At 35.0% G+C, this 27,942-nt stretch overlaps 2 protein-coding genes and 1 pseudogene across 2 annotated transcripts; 1 reads left to right on the forward strand and 2 right to left on the reverse strand.

Moving 5' to 3' along the window:
* Positions 1-585: 585 nt before the first annotated feature.
* LOC100259379 (large ribosomal subunit protein uL11m-like) lies at positions 586-9,815 on the reverse strand (annotated as a pseudogene).
* Positions 9,816-14,385: 4,570 nt separating this feature from the next.
* LOC104879929 (uncharacterized) lies at positions 14,386-15,051 on the forward strand. Its single transcript, XM_010654596.3, has one exon. It carries the CDS (start codon positions 14,577-14,579, stop codon positions 14,925-14,927), a length of 351 nt encoding a protein of 116 aa, XP_010652898.1. The 5' UTR covers positions 14,386-14,576; the 3' UTR covers positions 14,928-15,051.
* A 3,563-nt stretch (positions 15,052-18,614) lies between these two features.
* LOC100264552 (probable cellulose synthase A catalytic subunit 9 [UDP-forming]-like) lies at positions 18,615-27,067 on the reverse strand. The gene is made up of 14 exons (XM_002277599.4): positions 26,320-27,067; positions 25,483-25,678; positions 25,159-25,394; positions 24,957-25,059; positions 24,672-24,858; positions 23,405-23,671; positions 22,967-23,312; positions 22,693-22,830; positions 21,777-21,902; positions 21,408-21,620; positions 21,055-21,325; positions 20,258-20,454; positions 19,811-20,161; positions 18,615-19,686 (listed from the first exon to the last, which is right to left on the reverse strand). The coding sequence occupies exons 1-14, from the start codon at positions 26,398-26,400 to the stop codon at positions 19,105-19,107; spliced, it is 3,294 nt and encodes a 1,097-aa protein (XP_002277635.1). The 5' UTR covers positions 26,401-27,067; the 3' UTR covers positions 18,615-19,104.
* Between the last annotated feature and the right edge of the window lie 875 nt (positions 27,068-27,942).

The following is a 27,942-nucleotide window of genomic DNA, read 5'->3' on the forward strand; positions in this document are numbered from 1 at the left end:
AAGGGTAACGACCCTCTTCTTTGGCCCAACACAGCACCCCTTGATCAAAACATAATCATCCTTAACCACACCACAGTGAGGAAACCCACCCATTGGAGTGATATCCTTCTCAGTCCTGATACAACATTGAAACAATGCTTGAAAAATAGTAAAGCACGAGAAAAAGCAAATTAATACCTAGCGAGGATGCTAAGTTTCATGCAAGGTTATAATTCCGTGATGAATTCTGGGTTTTGCCAAAACCAGAACAGCATTGCAGAAACTTCACAATTGCATACATGTGCTGAAAGTAAGATTGGAGCTCAAAATATGCTTAGCTATAAAATGCCAAAACTTCATGAGTTGTTTCAAGCTTTAAATCCATGAATTCCATGTTCATGGATTTAAGTCTAATGGGATACTCTTAAAGTTCATATGCCAACCAGTTTTAGAGACTGGTGAAAGCACTGCTCCTCTTCAAATTCCATTGCATCCCTCCATATACATCAAAACAAGAAGAGAGGCCCTGACTCCCAAACCTTCATATGACAACCTACGTACTCCTCTAACATGTTCCATTTCTTGTAATATTTGCAAACGAATATATATATATCAAATTCAAGTGCAAATCATGATTGAACTCTTCAGCACAATCCAATTAAAAACACAACAAATAATGCAAACGTCTAAAAATCTAAAAGATAAAGAAAAAATGTATGTCAAAATTATTCTTGCCTCTTCAACACAACAGGAGGATCTGATAAAACCCTAGAATTTTGGAAATCGATCCAATTCCTTGACGACCTGAATCCCCATGGTATTTGCAGTTCCAATAATGGATTTGCAAATGGATTCCAATGACATGTACTGGCAATAAGGATCGGATTGCTTTACCTTCGCAATCTCGTAGATGTGCTTTAAGGTCACGCTGGAGGCGACGATGTGACCAGGGCGGCCGCTGCCTAACTCAATTCTGGCGGCCTTCTTGAGGTACCAGGTGACCGACGGAGACTTCACGGTAAAATCGAAGGTGTTATCCTTGTAGGCGGTGATAGTCACGGCCATGGGCGTATCCGGCTTGTACTTTTGTATCCGAGCGTTGAAGTCCTTGCAGAACGCCATCAGATTCAACCGGTGGTGCCGGCCGGAACTGTGAGGCGGATGGTCGCTGACACCGGGCGCCGGGTTAGAATCTCCTTCAGTGAAGACATGCTTGGTGGCGTGAGTGAGGAAAATCTGTTAGGTCATACTATCTTGAACATACTTCCCATGGATTCATTCCTCCAAGATTTAGAATGCCATAAAAGAAGAATTATAAGCAAATATACTCTCTGTTTGGTTGCTCAAAATATGGAGGAAACAGAAAAAGTAGAGTTTTTGAATGTTTTTCTTTTGGTTGTTTTGGTTTCACAGGGTGTACAAGTCGATTCAAATAATAATGAATAAAACTCAACCAACCAAACATTGAAATAGCTCAAATGGGAGAAGAAAACTGAATAAAGAATATAGTCAGGACTCAGGACTACAATAAGGGAAAATTCCAACAAGCAACAAGTAGCATACTCATGATTAAAATTGAATATCAAAAGGTCCAATGAAACCGATTTCATACACAAACAAAAGTACAATTTAAACAAGACTTTCTGACCAGAAATGGCCAAATGGAAAATTATGCTCCCCAGTTCAAAATATACAATTTAGCTACATAATTTAACCATAAAACCATCACAGAATTGGCAAGCAAATGGGCACACAGCCAAAACACAAGGATTTGTATATTCACTATAATAATAGATGAATGAAAATGTTGCGCACTAATCACTATATACTCTGCCTCTAGAGATCTGAAGGTTAATAAAACTATCGATAAGTAACAGTCGAATCAGATTAACCCCGATTACTCTAAAACGAGGATGGGAAAATGTGGGGATTTAAATTTATTCACTGTTCGGTACCACCGGAAAATAGAAACAACTCACGAGTATTTGGCTCGATTATAAGGGGAATATGATGAAATGATTATAGGGACTACTCCCAAACGCACACATGGCAACCCTGCAGAGCATTCCTTCATGGGACACGTGGCACATCAACTTTTTGTCCGGATTCCCTCAGGGGAGCATATGGCACTCTCAAACCCGTCATCCGGACGACCCCCTCTCTTGTCCGAACCTAGCGCTAGCGACTCAACTAAAAGCTTTGGCCGTGAAACGCGGGTCATCCTTGTCTACACTACCAAAAGCACTCTCGACGGGACCATCCAGAGTCACTTCAGGCAACCTACCTACACCTCGCCGCCTGCAGAGCGAAAGGACAGGAATGACAACAAGTTATCCCTCCCACGATTTCTGACAGCCTCTTACAGGACAATGATGACTCTGCCACCACCTCAGCGCCATCATAACAAGCCAAAAAGTCTTCCCATAATTAAAAGGGACATAGCTTCTGACACTATAAAGAGGACCCTCATACAATGAAAGAAGGTAAACTTTCTTACTTAATAAAGAGGAGAGATTGAGTATCAGAAAAAAGGTTAACAAAACCATGGTGTGTTCGGACTCCTTTGTTCGGACTTCTTTTGCACGTTGATTAAAGCGGGTATCATCTTCAGTTGAAAAGGCTGTTATTTCCACATTAAATTAAGTGGGTGACCCACTAACCTATTATTTAGCCAATTAAATTAATATCCACTATTTTAAACTGTTATAGATATTTACCAATTGATGGACCGGGTAAATTACAATTATTTTAATATTATTATTTGAGATAATTAACAGTTATTTTGAGTGACACGTTCAGAACGGTTTTGAACGTGTATTCTTGGCCCTCTCCTCCTATCAATAAAAGACATATACAGAAACCCCTTCGTGTGTGCTTTTTCCATCAATTACAGAAAATAACTCTGTGTATTAAGGTTTGATAAGGAGAAGAAGAATCAAGGATTTAAGATCTATAAGTTGAAGGGAAATCTCTCATGGCTGCGTCTTCTTCAAACGGTATGTGATTTATTTATTAATTAAAGTTTTTATTATTATTTTATTATCAGAGACGAGTTTGAATCATAATGATCTGGATAATTGTATGTTAGTTTCCGTGTTAAATACTATCAATTGGTATCAGAGCTTGGTTTTGAATTTAAATATTCAGATCAATTTATAAAAGATTAGATTTTTTGAGATTTATCTTCCATTAATTCGTCTCACTAAATTACTAAAATAAAATAAAATAATAATAAAATTAAAGACCTGCTTCAACGCTGACTGGTGCCGGTGAGGGGTGCTGGTTTGACTTCAGCCATTGTTGACCATTTTAGGTGCCTTTGCTGGCCATTCTCACGCACCGTTTTTAGGTGCCTTTGCTGGCCATTTTCAGGCACCATTTTAGGTGCCTTTGCTGGCCATTTTCCGGCACCATTTCAGGCGCCTTTGCTGGCCATTTTCAGGCACCATTTCAGGCGCCTTTGCTGGCCATTTTCAGGCACCATTTCAGGCGCCTTTGCTGGCCATTTTCAGGCACCATTTCAGGTGCCTTTGCTGGCCATTTTCAGGCACCATTTGAAGGCGCCATTGCTAGTCGTTTTTTAGGCGCAATTGTTGGCCACTTTCAGGCGCCATTGCTGGCCGTTTTCTGGTGCCATTGTCGGCGCTGGTTGCAGGCACCATTGCGGTGCCATTGAAGGCGCCATTGTCGGCGCCATTGAAGGCGCTGGTTGCAGGCACCATTGCCGATGCCATTGAGGGCGCTATTTGCAGGCGCTGTTGCCGTTTGCAGTGCTGTTTGAGGTGCGCTTCAGGCACCACTTACAGGCTCCGTTTCTCAGGCGCCATAATAGGCGCTGTTTTCTAGCTGATTGCAGATTAGATCTGACACTTTCAATATTCGTAAGGGAGCTTACTATTTTCTGGCACATCTCATACCCGTAGTACCGGGTCTTGACCACGTAATCAAAGGCTTTAAAAGGTCTCTGCAGTGGAATATATATATATATATATATATATTTTTTTTTTTATGTGCACTAATTCAAAGATCTTAATTATTATTATTATATATGAGGAATGCAAGTATTAGCTTTAGTATAATCAATGAATGCAGATTTCTTTAATTTTATTATGATTGATTAATGAATCTGTTGATTATTAAAGATACTATATTATGATTGATTATTGAATCTGTTATAGATACTATTTCCTTGTTTTTTTTAACTCAAATAAAAGAATTAATTTCATCTTGTGAATATTTTATCTAAAGACAATTTATAAATATATGGTTAACTAATTTGGATAGTTGCCAAAGTAACCTAAATTAGTGAGCCTTGTATTTATTGAATTGTATGAAAGAATAAAGGGAGACTTGTAAAATTCTTAATATTTTTCTTTATAATTAGGAGAATGAGACTAACCCAAAGGAGAGTCAATTTCTGCTAATTATTAATTAATGTTTTATTTTGTGTTGCTTAGAAAAGTAAAATGGATACCCAAAGGTAACATATAAATGACACAAAATAGTAAAGTGTTTTAAGCTCCCTCCAAGTGAACACTAGATATGTTAAAATTTACCCAAAGGAGAATTTTAATGATATCAATAGTTCATTGTTTTTTATTTTATACTTGAAGCTTATTGTGAGCATTGTTCTATTTTGTACAGTTCCCACTTCATTACACTCTCTTGCATCTGGAATGACTATTTTTGATGGGTCAAACTTTTCTGAATGGTATGAAAGAGTTCAATTCTCACTGGGTGTATTGGATCTTGACTTGGCTTTAATTTCTGATAAACCTCCTGAAGCTACGGATGATAGTACTCCGGAGCAGGTGGAACAATCAAAAGCCTGGTCAAAATCAAACAGACTCAGTCTGATGTTTATGAGAATGACTATTGCCAATAATATCAAGACCTCTCTCCCTCAAACCGAGTTTGCCTCGGAATTTCTGAAATCTGTTGAGGAGCGCTTCAAACGCGCTGATAAGTCCCTTGCAGGCACATTGATGGCTGAATTGACCACCATGAAATATGATGGTCAGAAAGGTATTCAGCAACATATTTTGAACATGACTGAAAAGGCTGCAAAGCTTAAGGCACTAGGTATGGGTATGGATGAGTCCTTCTTGGTACAGTTTGTCCTTAACTCACTTCCATCACAATTTGCTCCATTCAAAATCCACTATAATACTAACAGTGATCAGTGGAACTTGAATGAGCTCACCAGTAAATGTATACAAGAGGAAGTGAGATTAAGACAAGAAGGACATAATCATGCTTTTGCTGTAACTCATGGAGTCACGAAGAAGAAAGGAAAATTCAAAAAGGGAAAGAACTTTCCACCTAAGAAAAGCGGACCTGGGGAAGGTAGCCAGAGTCATGATGGAAAATTCACTGTAAGTTGCTACTTTTGTGGCAAGAAAGGGCATGTGAAGAAGGACTGTATCAAGCGCAAGGCTTGGTTCGAAAAGAGAGGTATAAATCTTTCTTTTGTATGTTATGAATCTAATCTTGCTGAAGTTCCTTCAAATACTTGGTGGATTGATTCTGGAGCCACAACTCATGTGACTAATTTAATGCAGGGATTCCTTACAACCAGGAAACCAAAGGAAAGTGAAAAGTTCCTCTATATGGGAAACCGTCTCAAGGTTGAAGTGGTAGCTGTTGGTACCTATCGCTTACTATTAGAGACGGGTCATCGGATGGATCTTTTAAACACTTTTTATGTACCTTCTATCTCTAGGAATTTAGTTTCCTTGTCTAAATTAGATGCTACTGGATATTCTGTTTTATTCAGTTCTGGACAATTAAGTTTGATGTTGAATTCTGTTACAGTTGGTTCTGGTATTTTATGTGATGGTTTATATAAAATTTCCTTGAATCATGAATTTGCACAAGCTTTGATAACCCTGCATTCAAATGTTGGTTCAAAACGTGGCTTAATTAATGAAAATTCTTCAATCTTGTGGCACAGAAGACTAGGGCACATCTCTAGGGAAAGAATTGAAAGATTAGTGAAGGAAGGAATTTTACAAAATCTTGACTTCACTGATTTTCATGTATGCGTGGATTGCATAAAGGGAAAGCAAACTAAACATACAAAGAAAGGTGCCACAAGAAGTAATGAGCTCCTTGAGATAATTCATATAGATATTTGTGGACCACTCTCTGTTCCATGTTTCACAGGAGAGAAATATTTTATCACCTTTATAGATGATCTATCTCGTTATGGTTATGTTTATCTAATGCATGAAAAGTCTCAGGCCATTGACATCTTTGAGATGTTCATAACAGAGGTCGAGAGACAATTAGATAAAAAGATTAAAATTGTGAGATCAGATCGAGGCGGTGAATATTATGGCAGATATGATGAATCAGGACAAAATCCTGGTCCTTTTGCCAAATTCCTTGAAAAGCATGGCATTCGTGCTCAGTACACAATGCCTGGTACGCCACAGCAGAATGGTGTTGCTGAAAGGCGTAATCGCACATTAATGGAAATGGTTAGGAGTATGATGAGTTACTCTTCTGTACCTATTTCATTGTGGGGTGAAGCCTTAAAAACCGCAATGTATATCTTGAACAGAGTTCCTAGTAAGGCAGTTCCAAAAACTCCTTTCGAGTTATGGACTGGTAGGAAACCTAGCTTGAGACATATACATATATGGGGTTGTCCAGCGGAGGCAAGAATCTATAACCCACATGAGAAAAAGCTTGATTCAAGAACGGTATCTGGATATTTCATTGGTTATCCGGATAAATCGAAAGGGTACAGATTTTATTGTCCTAACCATAGTGTGAGAATAGTTGAAACCGGTAATGCCAGATTCTTAGAGAATGGCGAAATCAGTGGGAGTAATGAACCAAGAAAGGTAGATATTGAGGAGATAAGAGTGGATATCCCACCGCCTTTTTTACCTCAAGAAATTATTGTTCCTCAACCTGTTCAACAAGTTGAGGATAATGAGCAAAATAATAGAGATGGTTCATTACCACTAGAAAATATTGCCATTGAAAATGTTGTAGAGCCACCACAACCGGCACCTTTGAGGAGATCTCAAAGAGAAAGGAGACCTGCCATTACAGATGATTATGTGGTGTATTTACAGGAATCTGATTATGATATTGGGATAAGGAAGGATCCGGTTTCGTTTTCACAAGCCATGGAAAGTGATGATTCTAGTAAATGGATGGAAGCTATGAATGAAGAGTTGAAATCTATGGCCCATAATGGTGTTTGGGATCTCATCGAATTGCCTAATAATTGTAAACCCGTCGGCTGTAAATGGGTCTTTAAGACAAAGCGCGACGCTAAAGGCAATATCGAACGATTTAAGGCCAGACTTGTGGCCAAAGGTTTCACTCAAAAGGAAGGTATCGATTACAAAGATACCTTCTCTCCAGTTTCCAAGAAAGATTCGCTTAGAATCATTATGGCACTTGTAGCTCATTTTGATTTAGAGTTACATCAAATGGATGTGAAAACTGCATTCTTAAATGGGAATTTGGATGAAGATATCTATATGGAACAACCTGAAGGGTTCGCAAAGAAAGGAAATGAACACCTAGTTTGCAAATTAAAGAAATCCATTTACGGTCTTAAACAAGCTTCCAGACAATGGTATATTAAGTTCAATAATACCATTACATCTTTCGGATTTAAAGAGAACATTGTTGATCAGTGTATATATCTGAAAGTTAGTGGGAGCAAGTTTATATTTCTGATACTGTATGTGGATGATATTTTGCTTGCCAGCAGTGATCTTGGTTTATTACGTGAAACCAAGGAATATCTCTCTAAAAACTTTCATATGGTTGATATGGGTGAGGCAAACTATGTTATTGGCATTGAGATCTTTAGGGATCGATCTCGAGGAGTGCTAGGTTTATCTCAGAAAGGATATATTGATCGGGTTTTAGAGAGATTTAATATGCAGTCATGTTCATCGGGTATTGCACCTATATTGAAAGGTGACAAATTAAGTAAAATGCAGTGCCCAAGGAATAACATTGAAAGAGAGCAAATGAAGAAAATTCCTTATGCATCAGCTGTGGGGAGTTTGATGTACGCTCAAACATGTACAAGACCGGATATCAGCTTTGCTGTAGGCATGTTAGGAAGATACCAAAGTGATCCAGGATTCGAACACTGGAAAGCTGCAAAGAAGGTGATGAGGTACTTACAAGGGACAAAGGATTATATGCTCACATATAAAAGATCAGAACAATTAGAGGTTGTCGGTTACTCGGATTCTGATTATGGTGGCTGTCTCGATAGCTTAAAGTCAACTTCAGGGTTTGTCTTTATGCTAGCAAATGGGGCAATCTCGTGGAAGAGTGAAAAACAATCAATTACTGCTTCATCCACGATGGAGGCCGAGTTTGTTGCTTGTTTTGAAGCTTCAAGTCATGCTTTATGGTTGCGGAATTTTATCTCAGGGCTTGGTGTTGTCGACTCTATTGCTAAACCTTTGAGAATATATTGTGATAACACCGCAGCTGTTTTCTTCTCTAAGAATGGCAAATTTTCTAGTGGATCAAAACACATGGATTTAAAGTATTTAGTTGTTAAAGAAAGAGTCCAGAAACAACAAGTGTCAATTGAAAATATTAGGACCACACTTATGGTTGCTGATCCATTAACTAAAGGATTACCTCCAAAGGCATATTTGGAACATGTTATGAGGATGGGTCTTTTGAGTAATCCATAATGTGTATGATGATGAATGGTGGTTATGTAATTGACAATTTGCGCATTAAAATTGTTTCTGTTTATTCTTGTTTTCAATTATGGGTGCACATTTTATTGTTTGATAAACAAGAATTGTCCTGACAAGACAAATTACAGGGGCTATTTGGCATTAAGGACTGGGTTAGTAAGGGTTATTGATGTGTGGTGCATGGAAGGAAACATGACATTATGGTCATGTGACCGCCATGACTCGCATTTATGATCTAAATTGATTCAGTATTATGGCAAATGATTTTGGATGTATTGGCTAAGTTTATTGAAATCGTGATCACGTGTCAAATTTATTTTCCAGTATATATTTTATATATAAACTAAATATATTATAGTTTTCATAATCGGTTTAGTGGGCCAAGTGGGAGAATGTTATTTCCACATTAAATTAAGTGGGTGACCCACTAACCTATTATTTAGCCAATTAAATTAATATCCACTATTTTAAACTGTTATAGATATTTACCAATTGATGGACTGGGTAAATTACAATTATTTTAATATTATTATTTGAGATAATTAACAGTTATTTTGAGTGACACGTTCAGAACGGTTTTGAACGTGTATTCTTGGCCCTCTCCTCCTATCAATAAAAGACATATACAGAAACCCCTTCGTGTGTGCTTTTTCCATCAATTACAGAAAATAACTCTGTGTATTAAGGTTTGATAAGGAGAAGAAGAATCAAGGATTTAAGATCTATAAGTTGAAGGGAAATCTCTCATGGCTGCGTCTTCTTCAAACGGTATGTGATTTATTTATTAATTAAAGTTTTTATTATTATTTTATTATCAGAGACGAGTTTGAATCATAATGATCTGGATAATTGTATGTTAGTTTCCGTGTTAAATACTATCAAAGGCACGTCCATCTGGTAATTGCAGTGACCCCGGTGACGCGAGGCTTCAACAATGATAAGATTTGAAGATGAAATTTATGCTATTAGTTTTCTAGGCAACCACACAGAGTGCTAGAGGGAGACAAAACAGAATGTGGGATCAGAGACAAACCTGAGAATTGGAGGTGAAAATGGAGAGGCAGCTGCCACTGCTTCCGAATTCGGAGGTTTTGTTAAAATCCTAACCCCATCTCTGGAGTTTATACAGTGGTGAACTGACCCTTTTGGCCTTTAGCGGTGATAGCCTAGTCATGGACCCATTCCCCAGAGTTAGAATGGACCTGGCCTTTCCGTATGGGCCCAGTCGGCAATGGACATGCAACCAAATGAAAGACAATATTTGATGATAAGAGGAGTACTAAAAATAATAGATGACGGGCTCCAATAATTTTGTAAGAAAAAAAAAAAAAAAAACTAAGGGAATGTTTGGTAATATTTTTGAAATAGTTTTAAAAATGAGTTTTTGAGGGCGGAATTAAATCAATAATTTTTTCAAATCTCAAATGTCATTTGTCTTAATTATCCTTATTTTTCTTTTATGACCTCATTGTTTATTATTAAAAATGGTAAATAAATCAATTTAATCATTTAAAAAAAAATCTTGAATTGGTTTGACAAGCCATCCTAATACTACAAATAAAACTTAAGTAATAAGTTTTAACCTGATAATGTAAATATTAATTTAACTAATCTTCTTAAGTAATCCAACATTAAACACTAAATTTTACCAAACTTCACTCAAGTATAAATGACTTTAAATTATTATGGGTTTGTGTTGGAGGTCATTTCATAAATAAAAATTTATTAATATGTTATATGTAAAAAGCAAAAAAAAAAAAAAAAAAAGTGATTTTTGAAAAATCATTTACCGACGAGTTGTCCATAAATCATTTGATGCAATTTTCTAGATTTTCAAAATATCAAACTCTTAAATTTTGTAAGAAAACATTTTCAAGTTTTATGAAATAGTTCCAACTCTAGTTGAATCACTCGCAATAAGAATATTAGTTAATTTAATACATTTATGAGTGATTTCTATTCAAACACTTTAATTTATTGTGTTTTAATCAATTTGTTAGAAACGTTTTTAAGGAGAATCACTAAAAGTGTGTTTGACAATAATTTTAGGAAATGTTTTTATAATTTATAATACTTGAAAGATACAAAATTTTAAATATTAAAAATATTAGAAACATTTTCTAAAATCACTACTAAACACATTTTAAGAGTGCATTTGATTGTAATTTTAGAAAAAATTTCTACTCTTTTTAACACTTACATTTTTTTATCTTTCAAATATAAAAAATATTAGAAATACTTCCTAAAATCATTATCAAATATATTCTAAATGCTTAACACATTTAAAATAGTGTTTTAATAATATTTTTGTTTATATAGAAAAAAAAATTTTAAATAATCATTTGTTTAGAATGTGTTTGGGAGTGATTTTAAAAAGCATTTCTAATATTTCAAACACTTGAATGATAAAAAATTTTAAGTATTAAAAATATTAAAAGTGTTTCCTATAATCATCACCAAACGAACTATTAGTAATTAATAAAAAAAATCACTGGAAATGATTTGTGAAATATTTAAAATTACTTTTTAAAATTTTATGAAATGTTTAGAGTGTGTTTGAAAATATTTTTATTTGAAATATTTTTAGTGAAAGTATTTTCTTTAGAAGTATTTATAGGAGAATCACCTTTCAAAATGTTTTTTTAAAAATACTATAAATAATTTTCCAACATTATAAATGATTTTTTAGATTTTTAAAAGTATTTTTAAAAATTTTAAAAGTATTTTTTAAATTTTACTAAATACTTATTTTTTTTTAAATTATAGACTCTTAAAATACATTTGATAATGACTTTAAAAACGTATTTTTAACTTTTAATTTTTTAATATTTAAAAAATAAAAAATTTTACTTATTACAAATACTAAAAACACTTTTTGAAATGTATCCAATACACAAATCACTTATAATATGTACCTCAAAATCATTCTTTGTTGGGTATTGATGCGGGGAAAACCTAGAGGCATTGTAGCTCCCTGATGTTTTCACCCTCTCAACTGAGAACGATGCTTCCTTCCATCTGGACACATCCTCTGAAGCTTTTGTCAGATTGGCGATCAAACATATTGGTCTTATGAGACTTTTTTTAATGAATGCTTACCTTTTTTACTGAGTCATCGGAGCCTTTTATAATATCTGAAGATGGGGAGACTCTTTGACTTTCGCAGTCATGATGGTTGCTTAGAGGGTGGCAGAACAATCATTATTCTGCAGGTGGCTGATAAGGATTGTTGGTAGGATGACTTGTCATCTCAGTTGTCCTTTCACTTTACAGACGTCGCAGGGTAGGGCGTAATAGGTCTTATGAAAAGACTTGGAGATGTCCTATCGAATGTGCTTTTGACGAGATGAGTAATGATAGTCCGTGAAATATGGTCAAGGGGTCCTATTTAGGACGACAATTACCGCGTCCGGATTGAACGTCCGAATAGAGGGTAGGACGTGCCACGTGTCCATCGGAGAAGTGCCTTGTGAGGCCGGGGTGGTTTGCCACGTGTACACTTAGGGGTGGTCCCTACGATGGGTACTTATAAAAGTTATAAAACACCTTTCATAAGATGTGAAAACAATGACCAAATACCGTGGAGTGTAACAACCAAGTCATTCTTTCAATCGAAACAGAGTGGGGAAATCGTGAGTCGATTTCCAAATACAGCCAAATTTTTTGTTTGCTTGACTAGTTGACCATTTTAGTCAAGTTTCAGACCCTTTCTAATGGGTCTTGGAGAAGGAAAGGGAAGAATGATTCCACATATGTTGACTAGTCAAAAAGTACTTTGGCTAAATGCTTGGAAGGGTACTGGTAAGTGGTGATGTCAATTCAAAGATGTAAGTTTTTGACATTCCCATACTTTAAAGAGTATTTCGATACTTTTTTGGAATATATTTTATTTCTAATATGTTAATATATAAATTTTAAAATTATTATAGAAGGGTTTAAATTATAATTTATATTTGCATTTGAGTAGAGAAGCTGTCAATTGAAGTACAGTTCACATTTATAATATTTTAAACATAATTTTTTATTTTATGTATGTTTGTAATTTGTAATTGTTTCTAAAAAATATGACCAAAAATCTAATTTTATCATAAATTAGTTTTTAGAACAGTTTTTAAGAACCAATTCTATATTATTATCACAAATAAAATTTTATTTGAGAATTCTATTTTAAAAAGCAATTTGTTGAATCTATTCTCCATAAATGAATCATGCACTGATGCTTAGTACAATATTTTTGGCTTATTCTTTAATTTTTTAAATTATTTTTTAGTATATCCTATAAAAAAAGAAAGACCCAAAAATAATTTAAATTTACTCTAAAAATTTTGCTTGTTTTTACTACAAAATATTAAAAAATATTAATTTTTAGTTTAAATTTGATCAACTATGTTTTTATGTTAAAAAAATTATTTCCCATTTTAAATAATAGAAAACAAATGTTAAAAATAGTTGATGAATAAGAAACATGACATAGTGAATCAAAACCTTGCAAAATTAAGTTATTGGGAAAATGTTATTTTAAGTTATTAAAAAAATGTTAGCTTAATACAGTATCAAAATTTGGTTTGACGGGGCAACATAAATTCAAGCCAACTCTCCGTAATTTGTATGTTTGTTTCTCTATTTAATATCTCACCCTTTTTGTAATTCTTTGATACCTTTTCCTCTAATTTGTAATTCTATGGTATATCTTCATGTGTCGGTATAAGATTGAGATTACACATAATCCGATGATATCATAGTAAACAGATTCTTGTTACTTTTGTACTCGATTTTCATTACTTTGTATCTTAAATGTAGTTTTCTTAATGCATATTTTGATTTAAAATTTTTAAATATTTTAGTGTCATTTTTTTTTATTTTTTTTTGCATTTTGACTTGATTAATAAATAATACTTTTTACCGTTTAAATTTCAATATATACTTAAATACATATCAAAAAGTTTATTAGTCCATGTAGTATAGAGTGTTCCATCTACTATTAATTCTACAAAGTCCATGCAAGGGATGACTAAGATAGGGCCCGTTAAAGAAATAAAAACGAAGACATCATTTTATTAATGTTATGGATATGGATTTTAATATTTTGATTCCTACCATTAATAAAAATCAAATGGAATGCTCTCAATTAATTATACCAATCAATGATTATAGAATTTAGAGCATGTTTCTTAGTGTGATTTAATTTTTTTATATTATAAAACAAAAATATAATTAATTTGGAAGATTATAAAACACAGAGACTCCTTCACAAAATTAACATCATAATAATAATAATAATAAATACATAAAATAATTAAAGAAACCATCAATATAATATACTTTTTTTTTAACTTACCCCCCAAGGTATTGATTTTGGTTTTCTTAGGAAAAGAGGGATGTGAGATCACATCACACCCAAAGCAGGGAATTACTTGTTGGGAAGGGGATAGATTGTCAAAGGTTTCAAAGATCTTCATAAACTTGGTCAAAATCCAATTTTATTTGACTTTATTCTCGGCCAACGGATGAGATTCAACTAGGGAAATAGTGGGACCCAAATAGAGGAAATGTACAAACCGCCAAGTACAAAGGAACAAAGAATACTACGCGTTGGATTTGAGGACGAGAAGTCAACAGAGTCAATGGCGTGAGGATTGGACGGAGGAGGACGCCTTATGCCTTAGACTATATATTAAAATAGGCGAGGCGGTACTGGATCAATGAGAAAGTGGTGTCTATATATGCCTTAAGCCGGACTCATCTTCCTGACATTTTCATTGCACCAACGCTGCGGTTTCTCTCAAAATCTCCCGCAACACGTACCCTCGAAACGCGCTCTACGCCAAACCCATAAAGCAAAAACCGCCATAGGAGATATTTTAGAATCAAATCTCCCCCGATTTCTTCTGTGTATCAATGGCGGAACCATCGTCTTTATCATCATCATGTTTTTCTTCACAGAGAAGCGAAACCCAGAAGGGTTTTACGGACCCAGAAATGGCAGCGGCTCAGCAGCTGATGCAACTGAGCGGAGACGAAGAAGACAACGACTGCAAGAGCAAGAACAAGGGAAACCCAGATGGAGAAGAGGAAGAGTTGGAGCAAAACCAAAGCGAGATTACTTCTGCTAAGATTGAGGAGATTTTTGGAAGAGAAGAAGAAGAAGAAGAGGAAAAGCAGTTGCGGCCGAGGAAGCGGAGGTATCGCTCTCTGGTTCATATATATATGACCACCGAGCCAGTGAATGTGAAGAAGGTGAGGTGTTGAAGAAAGCCCTTGGTAGTTTTCGCGAGACCGATCCAGTAAGTTTTGTAAAGAGACGATGATCTGAATAATAAAATTTTCTTTAATTTTCAGGGAAAAAGAATGGTGACTTTTTCCTTTGGTTTAATCTGATATTCTCTGATTACAGCAGCACATTGCATGTGGCGGTGGGTTGATGATGAAATTAGGATTTTGTTTATCTAATTATTTAGTGATTTTGATTAAATACCAATTAAAAGTGAGGCGGCAAAGAGCTGCTGTGATCTTTTGGGAGAGAGAGAGAGAGGTTCTTTTATTTATTTATTGATTATTCTTTCCCTTCTTACTCATGTTTTTGGCAAATTTGAGAATTTTGTCACAAATGGGGCTGCATGTACGGACCCCACACAGTGTCGGTTGTGAACGGATGATGACAAGCCAAACAATCTCTTCTATTTTGTGCTGATTTGGACCAGCACAAGCCCTACTGCATCGTATACCAAGGCCTTTGTGGTATTAGATTAAGAAAAAAAGAGAGAAACATCTGCATATATTCCAAAGTTTATACAGTCTTTTTGAAGCTGAAATGCTTAGATGCCAAATCTTCGGAGAGTCAGCAGTTTCCCACCAAGGTTTAGGATCATTCTAATGTTTGACCCAGTTGGAAGCTGAAAAATCCTAGGTGAAGACGTCTGCATAGAGGTCTTGATCAAATCTGGGGGCATATTATATGTGAGATGGACCACGCTGTCAATGTCTGTCGTTCGATCAGATTTCAGTCTTCTGTTGATTAATTATAACCAAAATGTGGGGTTTGACCCAGTTTGTTAAACCCCTAAAACCCTGGCTGAGAATGTTAATGATAAGAGTTAGGTCCAGGGCAGCTCCACATCTAGCTACAAGCCAAACAGAACTTCCTCAGTACAAGTTTGAAACGGCCTTGTTTTAGCCACCGTTAATTGCAAACTATTTTAATGAAGTTTCTCTCAAATGAGAGAAGCTAAAAGGAGAGCTGTCTATTGTTCTATCATGTCCATATTAATGTCAGGTTTGCATGGAAATGAATTCGTTCACATAATTTTCTCGTGAATTTATGGTGTGATTTCAAATCTAGAGGTTGATGTTTTGGGTGATAGTGGAAGATCAACTGTCGTATGATTCTCAATTCTTTCCAATTCAGTGGTTTTTTTTCCTTTTTTTTTGGTCGATTTCTGGTCTATAATCGTTATGTAGGAGAGATGAGGAGTATCGAAAGTAAGTTTTATAAATGAGTTATTTCCGATTGATGCATGACTCTTGACTCTTGATAAAGGAAATTAAAAATATTCTTAAGATGATTGATTTTTTACCAAACTTATTTTGAGTATGTTTGTTAATGATTTTAGAAAACACTTTTAACTTTTTAACACTTTGAAATTATTTTAGGGTTATTAATTAGAAGAATATTGATTAAAAACTTATGAATATGGTTGTTTATGATGCCACCATGTACATATCATTCTTTGATTAGGGACGAGATCGAGTTCAATTTTTTATTGTATATATAATCCCTATTTGAAAATTAAATACAATTTTTTTTTTAAAAAATATTTGGATATAATCCTTTTTTATAATAATTTTTGAAAAATTGTTTTTAAAAACTATTTTTTAATGTTTTGTAAAATAAATGACGGTTTTGAAACTTGAGATGTTTTTAACTCATTTATTATTTTTTAAAATAACTTTTAGGTGTAGTGTTTATTTTTAATCATTCTTTTATAATTATCTTCCTAAAGAATAGAAATTTATTTTTAAAAACAATTAACAAGTAGACTATAGAAAATTAGTAAAGAGATTCTTAGTTTTTCTTGAGAAAATTTTTTTTAAGACTATTTTTTTTTTAAAAAATGTTATAATTATCCCCATTTTTTGTAAAAATATAATTTTCAAACAGAGAATATTAAAAATTATTTTTAAAAATAGATTTATTTATTTATTTCATTTTTAAATCTAAATCAATTTTCTAGTTCAAAAAAGATATGTTCTGAACTAATAATTCAAAATATACCTTAAAAAATATTTAACTTTTTTTTTTTTTTGCATTCTATATAAATACATAATAATTTGATGAAGAACAAGAGAAAAAACAATGGATAACTGCTTTTAAGAACAGATTTGGAAAATATTCACATAGACACCCTAAACGCCCGGTATCGACAGAATCCTATATGTTACATGCATCAAAGACTTCCTTCGCATCCTTGAGTGACACCAGTAAATGATAGCAGGCCATATAGCTAAGGTTTTTGAGGGTGGTCCTCCATGCACGCACTTCTAGCTAGTTCATTAACAGAAATGTAGGATGTCATCTCAGAAACCCATGGTTGATGATGCCGATAAGCCACTCTACAGTTGCGAGTTTGGGACCGAACGCAGGCAAATCAATGTAGACCGGTAATATTTTCATCGTATAGAATGCTTTGGAGCTTCTTACTCGGACCCAATATCATCGTAACCTTCTTTGAGTTGATTGTGATGTTGGGTCTCAGTCCACGATTTCAATCAAATATGGTTTTATTAATCAGGATTATTTCAAGCAAATTTACCTTTGGTTGATATTTTATTCGGTAATCAATCAAGATTCAAGACTAATAATCCATTTTGGACCAACCTGATGGGAACTAAAGATTTTCACCAGGCACCTCCAGGCTCCAGCCGCCTAGACTTTGGGCCATTCATTGTCAAAGGGATGGTGCATAAGCAGCCACCTCCAGCGTTGTGTTAAAGCATTAGACTAGGAAACCCAGGCCTCCTCCAACAGCCATCTCCAGTCTTTTTGACCAACTGTCACTAGAAGCTTCTTTGAGATAATTCTAGTCCCGGCTCCGTTTCCGAGATTTCATGTTTTTAATCGTGACAGAATATTTGTTATGGTCTCTAAAAGCCTTCTTTGGGATGGTTCTGGCCGCCGGTCCGTTTCCACGATTTTTTGTTTTTAATCGTGACAAAATTTTTGTTGTGGACAGAGTTGGTGGATTTGAGAATATATAGATTTAAAAAACTGATTTTCATCCTTTTAACACAAATAAAAAAAATTACTTCTAAAAAAATAAATTATTAAAAAAATTAATTTTCTTATTTTTTATTTAAATTATTTTGATATCATATTTTTTAATAAAATTAATCAGAGTTTAGATTAAGAATGTTTAAATTAATTTTTAAGAAGCTAAAACGTATATTTTATAGGAGCTTCTGTCCTATTTAGATGTACTTTGTGGGGGCAAAAATTTTTTAATGCTAGAAAGGAGTTTAATATCAATTTGGATGATTTTATTAAAGGAGTTTATTGTTTCAGTCTTGTTTGATACAATTTATTGTTTTTTTATTTAAGTAAAAGTTAAAATTAAAGTCATAGTGGCATATTTTAAAAAAGGTATATTGATAGTGTAACTTTGAAAAGACTAAGGTTTTAACTAATAAATAATAATTTATTGAATTTTATATTAAGCTCTCTTAACAAAAATTAATCTAGACCGATCAAAGTATATGATGAAATCAATGAATAAGGGTTCCAAGAAATAAGACCAAGATAAAGTACACTGATCGATAATGGGATCTACTTGGAGACACCACCATCTACATAGCCAGACCTTTTTCCACGTGCATACCATTGTTTTCAGTAGTTATGGTCTTTAAAGAGTGTTCTTATTTTACTTCTGGGAACAAGAAAGATGGAGAGAACAAAGAAGAATGTCATAGTACCAAGAATAGAGACTTGACAGCCTACATTGTCCAAAATGTAATGTAATGAAGTGAGAAGAAGTTACATGAAAATAAACCTTTGAGATGGCCCCTGTTGAAAAGGGAATGAATTCTATAGTTCAATGAAATAACCCCAGAACATAAAAGGTAGAAAATAAAAAATCAGAAGCTCAGATGCATCTAATGAAAGAATCAATCAAACCCTGTAAAAAAAATCAAATGAAAATCGATCCGTCAGCTTCTGCGTTTTTCTTTGTTGTAACTATACATCTTCCTGCTCTAGCTTTCTTCAGCAATGGACATTCTCCTTGGCCCTGGAATGTCTAGTCATCTTGCAGATCCTGGCAGCAGAGAAGTGTTCTTGCAGCTGGTCCAAAGGACAAAAATCTGTCTTGCAAACCGGAAAAAAAACTGCTTCTCTGGGATGCAAGTAAAAACGATCTAAACTCTGTTTAATATCTTAGTCACAATCCAATCCACAAACCTCCAGGACAAGGCCGTCTTTGGTCAAAAATGGATTGATTCGAACCCACAAAAGAGTTAAGAGTGAGGCCAGCAGAATTGACCAGACCAGGATGATGGTGGGCAGCCTGTCTTTTTTTCCAATCAGTCCTTTGAGGAAGGGGTAGAGGTGGACTATCACCCATAAGGCAAAGAATAGTTTACCAAACAGGGGGCCCCAGGATTCGTATCCATTGTTGATGGCATCGGAGATGCCAACCACGACGGCAACTATGTTTATGATCAGTAATGTGGTTGGAGGAATTAACAAAGATGTCCATTTGAAGAGGTAAAGCTCAGAATATTCTCCATCGTCACCTGCTTTGGAGGTAACGGTGAAATTTGTGTTGACGCCGGCCAAAACCTTGAGTAAACCCTGGAAAAGAGCAAAAAGGTGTGATGAAACACCTCCTATTACCCAGAACTGCTCATTTCTCCACCAATCATCTATTCCTACGCCACCCCATCGCATCTCGATGATGCCTGTTGCAGCTATGGATATGAAGAGTGCTATGAACACGATGCTTGCGTAGTTGCTGATCTGTAAACAGTTTGAGTAAGGGATGAGCTCTGTAAGAGGCTCACAGAAAATGACAATCATCCTTCTCTAATGGGTTATTTCCAAAATTCCCAATATGATATCAACGAATAGGATTAGGGGATACCTCAGGGACGATGAATTTCCCGGTGAGGAGGCAGATGGCTGGCAAGGTACAGTAAATGATCAATGGAATTGAGGTCCAAGGATACACGACGGAGTTTATGTAGGAAAATCGTTCCAGCCATTTCAAGCCACCCCCGTAGCCATACCAGACTGGACAGTGTTTGCTAAAGAAAATCTCAACAGACCCAAGGGCCCACCGAAGAACCTGGTGCAGACGATCTGAGAGGTTGATGGGAGCTGAGCCCTTGAATGCAGGCCGCTTGGGTATGCAGTAAACAGACCGCCATCCATGGCAGTGCATCTTGAACCCTGTTAGTATATCCTCTGTCACAGAGCCATATATCCAGCCAACCTGGTTCAGTGTTTGAAAATTTAGAAAGGAATGAAGTGATAATGGTAGAACTTGCTAATGGAAGGTTTTCAGAACTTTGAATTTTTTTCTCCTTACCTCCTTTCCCCAATCTGTTTTATCTTCATAGCCACAGCTAATGACTTGGATGGCTTCTTTCAAGAGTGACGCAGGACGGGCTTCATCAGGAATTCCACCGTTCTCCAAAAGCGTAGAGGCTATGAACACGGGTGACTGCCCAAACTTCTTCTCAAGTTCATCTGGGGATGTCTTGGATGCTTGCTCGGTGTAGATTCCTGCAATAACAAATCCCCGATTTAGTCCCAAAACTAGGGTGTAACTTGAATGGATTGCTCCAATCCAATTAGAACTTAACTCGTGGTTTGTACATGATTGAGTAATCATTGTAATTATTTTGAATACTTGAGTTGAGTTTGAGTTAGAATTTTTTAACTGGAACTCAATTTGATTTGGACTCCAACCAAGTTCAAATAACCCAACTAATTCTAATTTAATATTTTTATAATATTGATGACATATATATTACAATATTGTTCTTTTTTCTTTTTAGACTTTTAAGAAAAATCATATTATATTACTTTTTTTTATTACTATCTTAAAATTTTATCCTATTCACTATTTAAATTATCATATAAATATATAATTTTTAAAAAAAAAAATTTACGGAACATGGATTTTAAATTATGCAACTCCATTAGCTCAATCTTAAAAAAACGAAGTTGGGTTAGGTTTGGGTTGAATATTTCCAATTAGAAATGGTCAATTGTTTCTTAATTTGGATTGAACTTGAATTACCTATCAACCCGACCGACTCTTGCAAAATGCAATCCTACATAGAGCAAAATGGCAAATTGTCTTTGAAAGTAAATCCACACCTTTAATTCCCCCCTGAATGGTTTCAAGTGCATATATCTGGTTTGAAGACTCCCTGTGCTTCATTTTCTTCTTTTTTTGGTCCCTTTGCTTCACTTTTTTGCCCTTTCGAGACCCACAACACAGGCAGCAACATCGGGGACAGTTACAGGTCTTGCCAGGGGGTTTCTTCTTGACAGGAGCATCATAACCATAAAGTGCTTGCCTTCTGAAGACACAACCGGTTCCAACATATATCGGTCCTTGTATACCATCTAAGCCTCTCATGTTAATCTGTTTCAATTGAAAAATCAGCTTTCCCAATGATATAAGAAACAATAAAGGGAAAAAAAAGAAAAGAAAAAGGTATACATACATCAAAGAAGACGATATTTCGATTTGAGTATCTATCATGACGATCGATCCCATCAAATCTTTGGGGAAACTGGACATAGCAAACTCTCTTACCCAATGAGGGGTCCATCATGAAACACATAGCTTCTCTAAGTGCCTTGCTATTGTTGATATAATGGTCACAGTCAACGTTCAGAAGATACGGGGCATTTGAAATGACTGCTGAAACTCGCACCTTGGATATTCATAAAAACAGCAACAAAGCTCAATAAATTCTGTGCCAAGTGTTTATTCATCGAAACCAGGTATTATACTAAAAGTAAAAACAGAAGACAAGGAAAGGCAACCAAAGAAAAAGGATCTATGAAGGTGTTATTGATTTAAGGTTTACCAGAGCATTCATAGCACCAGCTTTTTTGTGATGTTCAAACCCTGGCCTCTTCTCACGAGAGACATAAACTAGACGAGGTAATTCATTTCCTTCAATATCATGAACACCAACGTGGCCTAGGAACACCTGAGAAAAACATTTAACAATTAGGAAACACAAGATATTTCTATGAAGGACATGCCCTTGTTGTGTAAATATTATCCCAACTTTAACGCTATATGTTTGCTTCTTGAAAAGTGTTAGGAAAAGAAAAATATATATATATTAAGAATTTTTTTTTTTCATATTTTGTTTTACTATGAAAAATGAAAAATAAAGTCAAATATAATTAAAATTATTAAGAAATTTGTATATTTTTAAATTATTTAATTTTTATATAAAAGAATTAAATAAGTGAAAAAGTTTGAAGTAATATATAAACATAATTTAATTTTAAATCATTTTTTATTGTTCTTCAATTATTTTTTTCTCTTTATTTTCTTTCTCTTACATTCTCCTTCAAACTTTCTAGGAACTAAACATAGTTTAAAGGCTCAAATATTACAATTACCCAACATAGGATTGTATGAAACAAACCCTCCATGCAGACAGGATTGGTTAAACAAATAAACATAACATCCCTTGTGAAAAACACCCTGACCCCCAATCCAGCTTTGATGGTCTAATTCTAATGTTATTTATAATGATCTACTCCCAATTATGTAAATATTGTTCATTTTGGACCTAAAGGGCTCTTGGGAGTTTAAAACATGTCTATCCGATTAAGAGAAATTCATACATATTATTAGAAACTTTTTCCTATCCTACATAGAATATCACATTCATGATACATTTAACAGAACCTATTCAATTCCAACAAGGTTCCGTGACAACCAAGAGAAGACAGTTCTTGCAAAATGGAAAGATAAGTCATCACCTGGATCAGGCCAGGATGATTGCGAACATTGTTTCCAGGCCATGGAGTTCCATCCTGCATTGTCCAGCCTTCCTCAGGAACCTTTTGTGCCATGGAAACTAACCCATTTATTCGAACTTTGAACTCCTCATACTCTCTCTGAACCCGGAAAATAATATAATCAAACATTACCTTTATATGGAAACTTAAGGTATTATACAGGAAATTGCACCTTCATTGAAACAGATCAACTGTAATGAGAATTTATGTCTTTATATAGGGGACAGTAGCAAACCTTCATTGCGCGTCGTTGTTTCACAAATGCCGGATGAACTTTGTTTTTGAGATAGTCGATTTTCTGAGAAAAATACCATTCAGGGGCACGGGGCTCAATACTAAATTTTTTACAGAAAGGGACCCATTTCCTGGCAAATTCAGAGGTCTCAGAAAGTGCTTCAAAAGTGAGCATGGCAGCACCATCATCTGAGACGTAGCATGCAACTTTATCAACTGGATAATCCACAGCAAGGATGGAGAGAACCGTGTTTGCAGTGATTAATGGAGGTTCTTTTGTAGGATCAACCGTGCTCACAAAGATGTCTATGCTGGCCAATTCAGTAGGCTTCCCTTCTTTTTCATACCTGAGAATTTAAGGAGCAGATGATGAGCTTGAACACATCAGAAGACCACTTCGCAAAAATGATGAATCAAATTAGATGGTTGGCCTAGTTACCTTAGTGAGAGCCGATCAAGGTATGTTTCTCGACGTACTGGACACCATTTTGGAAACTGATCCAGAATCCATGATATAGCAAACCATATTTCACATATAACTGATGTTACCCACAAGCCATATGCATCATGAACTGGATGAAGAAGTCTATAATGGAAAAAGAAGCCAAGAATTATGAGTCGGAGTATAATTATCAATCTGTAAGGGCTTATTATGCTTGAAGGAATGGGTAACTTCCTTGAAAGTGGTTGCCTCGCTTCATCCATCCTGATAAAATATATCAACCAATCTCATAAATAACCCCAAAAAAAATGGAAAAAGGAAAAAAGAATGAGCCAGGGTACAGATAAAAGCAAGCATAGAACAGTGTATAGGAAAAGATTAGATGGAACATACTGTGAAGATAAACAGTATAAAATCTCATCTGAGAATTCCATAGTTTGAAACATATTTTTTACCCTCCCAATGAAGGTCTCAAATATTGGTTTTGGAGTTAAGCAATCACCAAAAAGGAGGGGGAAAAAGAACTAAAAAGGAGATTATTCACATGAGAGCTCAAAAACCCCCAAAAAGGGAAGAAGGGACAAGCCCATCAAAGCCTCAAAAACTCCTGATGAACATGACTCACCACTAATCTTAAGCTATGCAAAATCAGAATTCTGCAGTTCAAAACAAATCAAATAGAGTGTCCACGGTTCAAAAAGACTACCATACTTCTCTCCTTCTACGTCTCAAAGCCCAAAAGTAAGTTTCCCAAGCAAAGGAAGAAAGGCTCTCAAACTTGTACGAAAGCAAAATGTAGGGGGTAAGGGAAGAAAATGTTGAAAATAAATAAAGATATTGAGCTTTTAATTAATCTTAGGTAGAACAATAATGTGGACACCATGATGCAGACTATCAATATCGGTTTTCAACCCACCCTAATTCTAGACTTAAAAGCCAAAATTATGCATATAGAAGCCCTCCTATTTAAGATATTATAGCTCCATGCCTTTGCCATAGTTCTTGAGAAGCTTAGTTCTAGGCACCTAGACAATTTTCCAGACATCAGAAGGCAATCAACCAAGTAATGTCAGTGTGAGTCTGCAACTAGCATGAAAGATGAGCGGTTTCCACTTCTTAATGGTTCTTAATAACCTTCATCTTGTACTGAAAATATATCATTATGCTATTTTTTTTAGTAGAACACTTCGGATTTTATTCTAAGGTGGAGAATTGTATAATAATTTAGCAAGAGGACATGAAAGAATTTTGAATAGTTTCTTACTTAGGCAAATCAGTATCATCTGGTCCATCCCCACCAACATCTCCATCCTCATTTTGTCTTTGATGCTCAACCATCTGAAGTTTCTCATTCTGCCTTTTCTTCCACTCGACCACTCGATCCTTCCATGCCACACTTCCATATCCATATACAGCTACATCTTTCTTAGGAACGATTGGCCTGGATTGCACTAAGACATGGAAATCACTAAGTATTTAAAAATGAAATTTATCAAAATGCAAGCAAGTGAAATATGGAAATGTGAATGAACAGAGGAAAAAGACTTACAAGATACAGATGGATCGTTATATGGTGTGGGATAAATTCTATTTCTGTAACCCGTAAATGGGGGCACTATTAAGGCATGTTGGTCAGCATGTATATCAGCATTCTAGAACAAGAAAAAGACTATATCATAGTGTGTTGAATGCATTTATAAACACACTCAGGCATATAAAGATGGAGAGATTCAGAAAGCTAATTGATTCACCTCCATGGGGTAGCTCAATAGCGGGACTTGAGAGCTAAGGGGAGGGGAAACCAATTCTGAACATGTAGAGATCCCAGAGGCACTATCATGGTTACCGCAATCAATATCAAGGCATACAGTGAGCATCTCCCCTGCAACTTCTTGTGTGGCCCAAGTATTAGAATTTGCATAATCAAACTCATGTTCTAGATCATCAATATCGTCCTCTTCCTCATCGCCTTCAACCCTGGGACTGCCTGCAAATCATGCTGCTTATCAGAGATAATTCACAAAGCTTAAGGGCTGTGCCATGGAATCTCCACATTGAAGAATGCAGAGACTTACCTTTCATGCGCTTGTATCTGGTTTTACACTGAGGACACACCTTATTTCCTTCCCTTCTCTCATATTCGTAGCAAGGCCTGCACACAGGGAAGGCACATTCATTGCAGGCAACGAAGAGCTCACCGTCCACTGTAATCTCCACTCCATCCCCACATATGTGACAAATTTGCCCACTCAATTCTCGCACAGACTTGATCTGAAAAAAACCCACGAACCATAATAACAATGTTATGAACTTTTGATTATGGAAGGATGAGAACTAAAACAAAACTAAGGTTCAGGGTCAGTTTAATCCAGAATACATCCCAATCCTTATAGGCCAACCACCAAGCACACACCCCAACCCCATAAAAAAAATATCAGTGCACTGAATTTGTTAATAAAATATCATTCAGACAGGGTCTGAAAAATAAAAAAATCTATATCTAGTATTCCAACTTTTAAATTATTGAATTTTCAAACAGGACCAAAACTCCAGTATTTTAACCAAAACTTAGTTCCCATGTTCAATAAATAATTAAAAAATCTTAGTTATGAAAACTTCTCTCTGTTCTTCTTTCAGGTTTTCTGTTCAGCTATCTAGTATGGTTGTATTTGATTATCATATTGCATAGCCTAAAAACCATCATTCAGTCAGGAAAACCAAAACCGACAAAAATCTATCCATCAAAAATCCCAGTCCACCACTTGAGACCAAAAGCAAAGACACATAAACCGCATCAATCTACCATCAACAACCAAATTTTCTTGGAAAAAATTAACAGAACAGGAAAATAGGTATTCTCAAAAAAGAAAATATGAATCGAACAGGAACTTTGAAACTTGAAAGATCCTTACACGAGCAATGTCATCAGCATTGATAAGCACGAACTCATTTCTGTGATGAGAACCAGCAACGAGTCGACCTCCGGTGGCCATAACCCAAAAACCCACCTTGAAAACCGATCACCCGGGGAATTGATTCGCCCGGAAACCCCCAACTCTGCACTGAAAAACAGAAACACTCCCTTGTTCCCCCAAACAGCACATAGCAAAAGACAATGGAACTGAGTGTACGAAATTATAAAGAACCCGAAAGGGTCCCTTCCTTCGCGCTTGTGCTGATTCCACGACACACCCACCTCCCTGGCTGGTGCCCACAGATCAATGACACGAGTCCAGATACAAAACAACGGAGATTTTGAAAGAACGGAGGCGTACGGGAGAAGATGAGAGCGCAATCATCCGAGTGGGATCCAGTGGCTCCTGTCCCCACCACAAAAAGTTGACAAACCAAAAAGGAAAGGAAGTAAAACCCTCTTCCCTAGAAAGGAATAGAGTGAATTGGGAGCAGAAATTTTGGAAAATTTTTGGTTTCTGAATCAGAAATCTTCTCTGGCGTTCAAAAATCCATGGTTTTTGGCGACTTAGCAATAAATTAACACCCGTGAAGAGAGATTAGATAGAGAAGAAATGACATGATCTTCCTCCTCTTGAGCAGATCCTACTTCATAGGCTTCACCAACAACACTACTCCAGAACCTCTTTTTCCACTACTCACCCTTTGGCCACCTTCATCTCATATTTTTCTCACTCTGTATTTATTTTGTTTCTCATAAAATTTCTCTCCTAATTTGATCATTGATTAAAAAAAAAACACAAGGTATAAAAATAAATATTTTCCCATAAAAAAAATTAGAACTTTATGAATGGTTGTAATCCTGCCCATTTATGAAAAAAAAAATTTAAATAAATAAAAATAAAAAGAGTGATTAATGAAGAAATTAAAAAAATAAAATATTAGTTTAATTAAATTTACCTGTGAAAAAAATTTGAAATATGAAACAAAAAGATAATGTTAAATAGGCCATTGATAATGTAAATTTGCGGTGATTTTTTTTTTTTTTGCTATTAATGTGTTTAATTTTGATGAATTTTATTTTATTTTTTTAATAAAAATTGAGCTATCTAATTAAGTCAAAATATATTGACATATTCGCATGCATTGAATACATTTTCTATATATGGTTGAAAATTTATATTTAATTTTTGAAGTAATGAATTTTTTTAATTATTTTAAATTTTTTATTGATAAATATTAAAAAAATTGTGTTTAATCACTAGTTTAAAAATAGAAAAAAATGTTATATTCTTTTAATCATATGATAAATGGGATGATCTAAAAGAAGTAAGCATAAGTTTTATCACCATAAATTTTATTATTTATCATTAAAAAATCTAAGAAATTTATAAAGAAATGAGAGAAAAATTAATTTCACAAACACCCAAAAAGAAAAAAGGCTTCAATCTTGTTATTTTGTATTTTTATTAAAAAAATTTAAATTTAATTATTTATATCAATTGACTTGAATTTGGGAGGAATGTAGTGGACGTTTTCATTTTCCTTTGGCTAGTATAATAAAAGAAAATTATGTGAGATGTACACTTGTCAAACAACTATTGGTCGATATCTTATTCTAA

The sequence above is a fragment of the Vitis vinifera genome, chromosome 7, assembly GCF_030704535.1.
Source record: "Vitis vinifera cultivar Pinot Noir 40024 chromosome 7, ASM3070453v1".
Lineage (NCBI taxonomy): Eukaryota > Viridiplantae > Streptophyta > Magnoliopsida > Vitales > Vitaceae > Vitis > Vitis vinifera.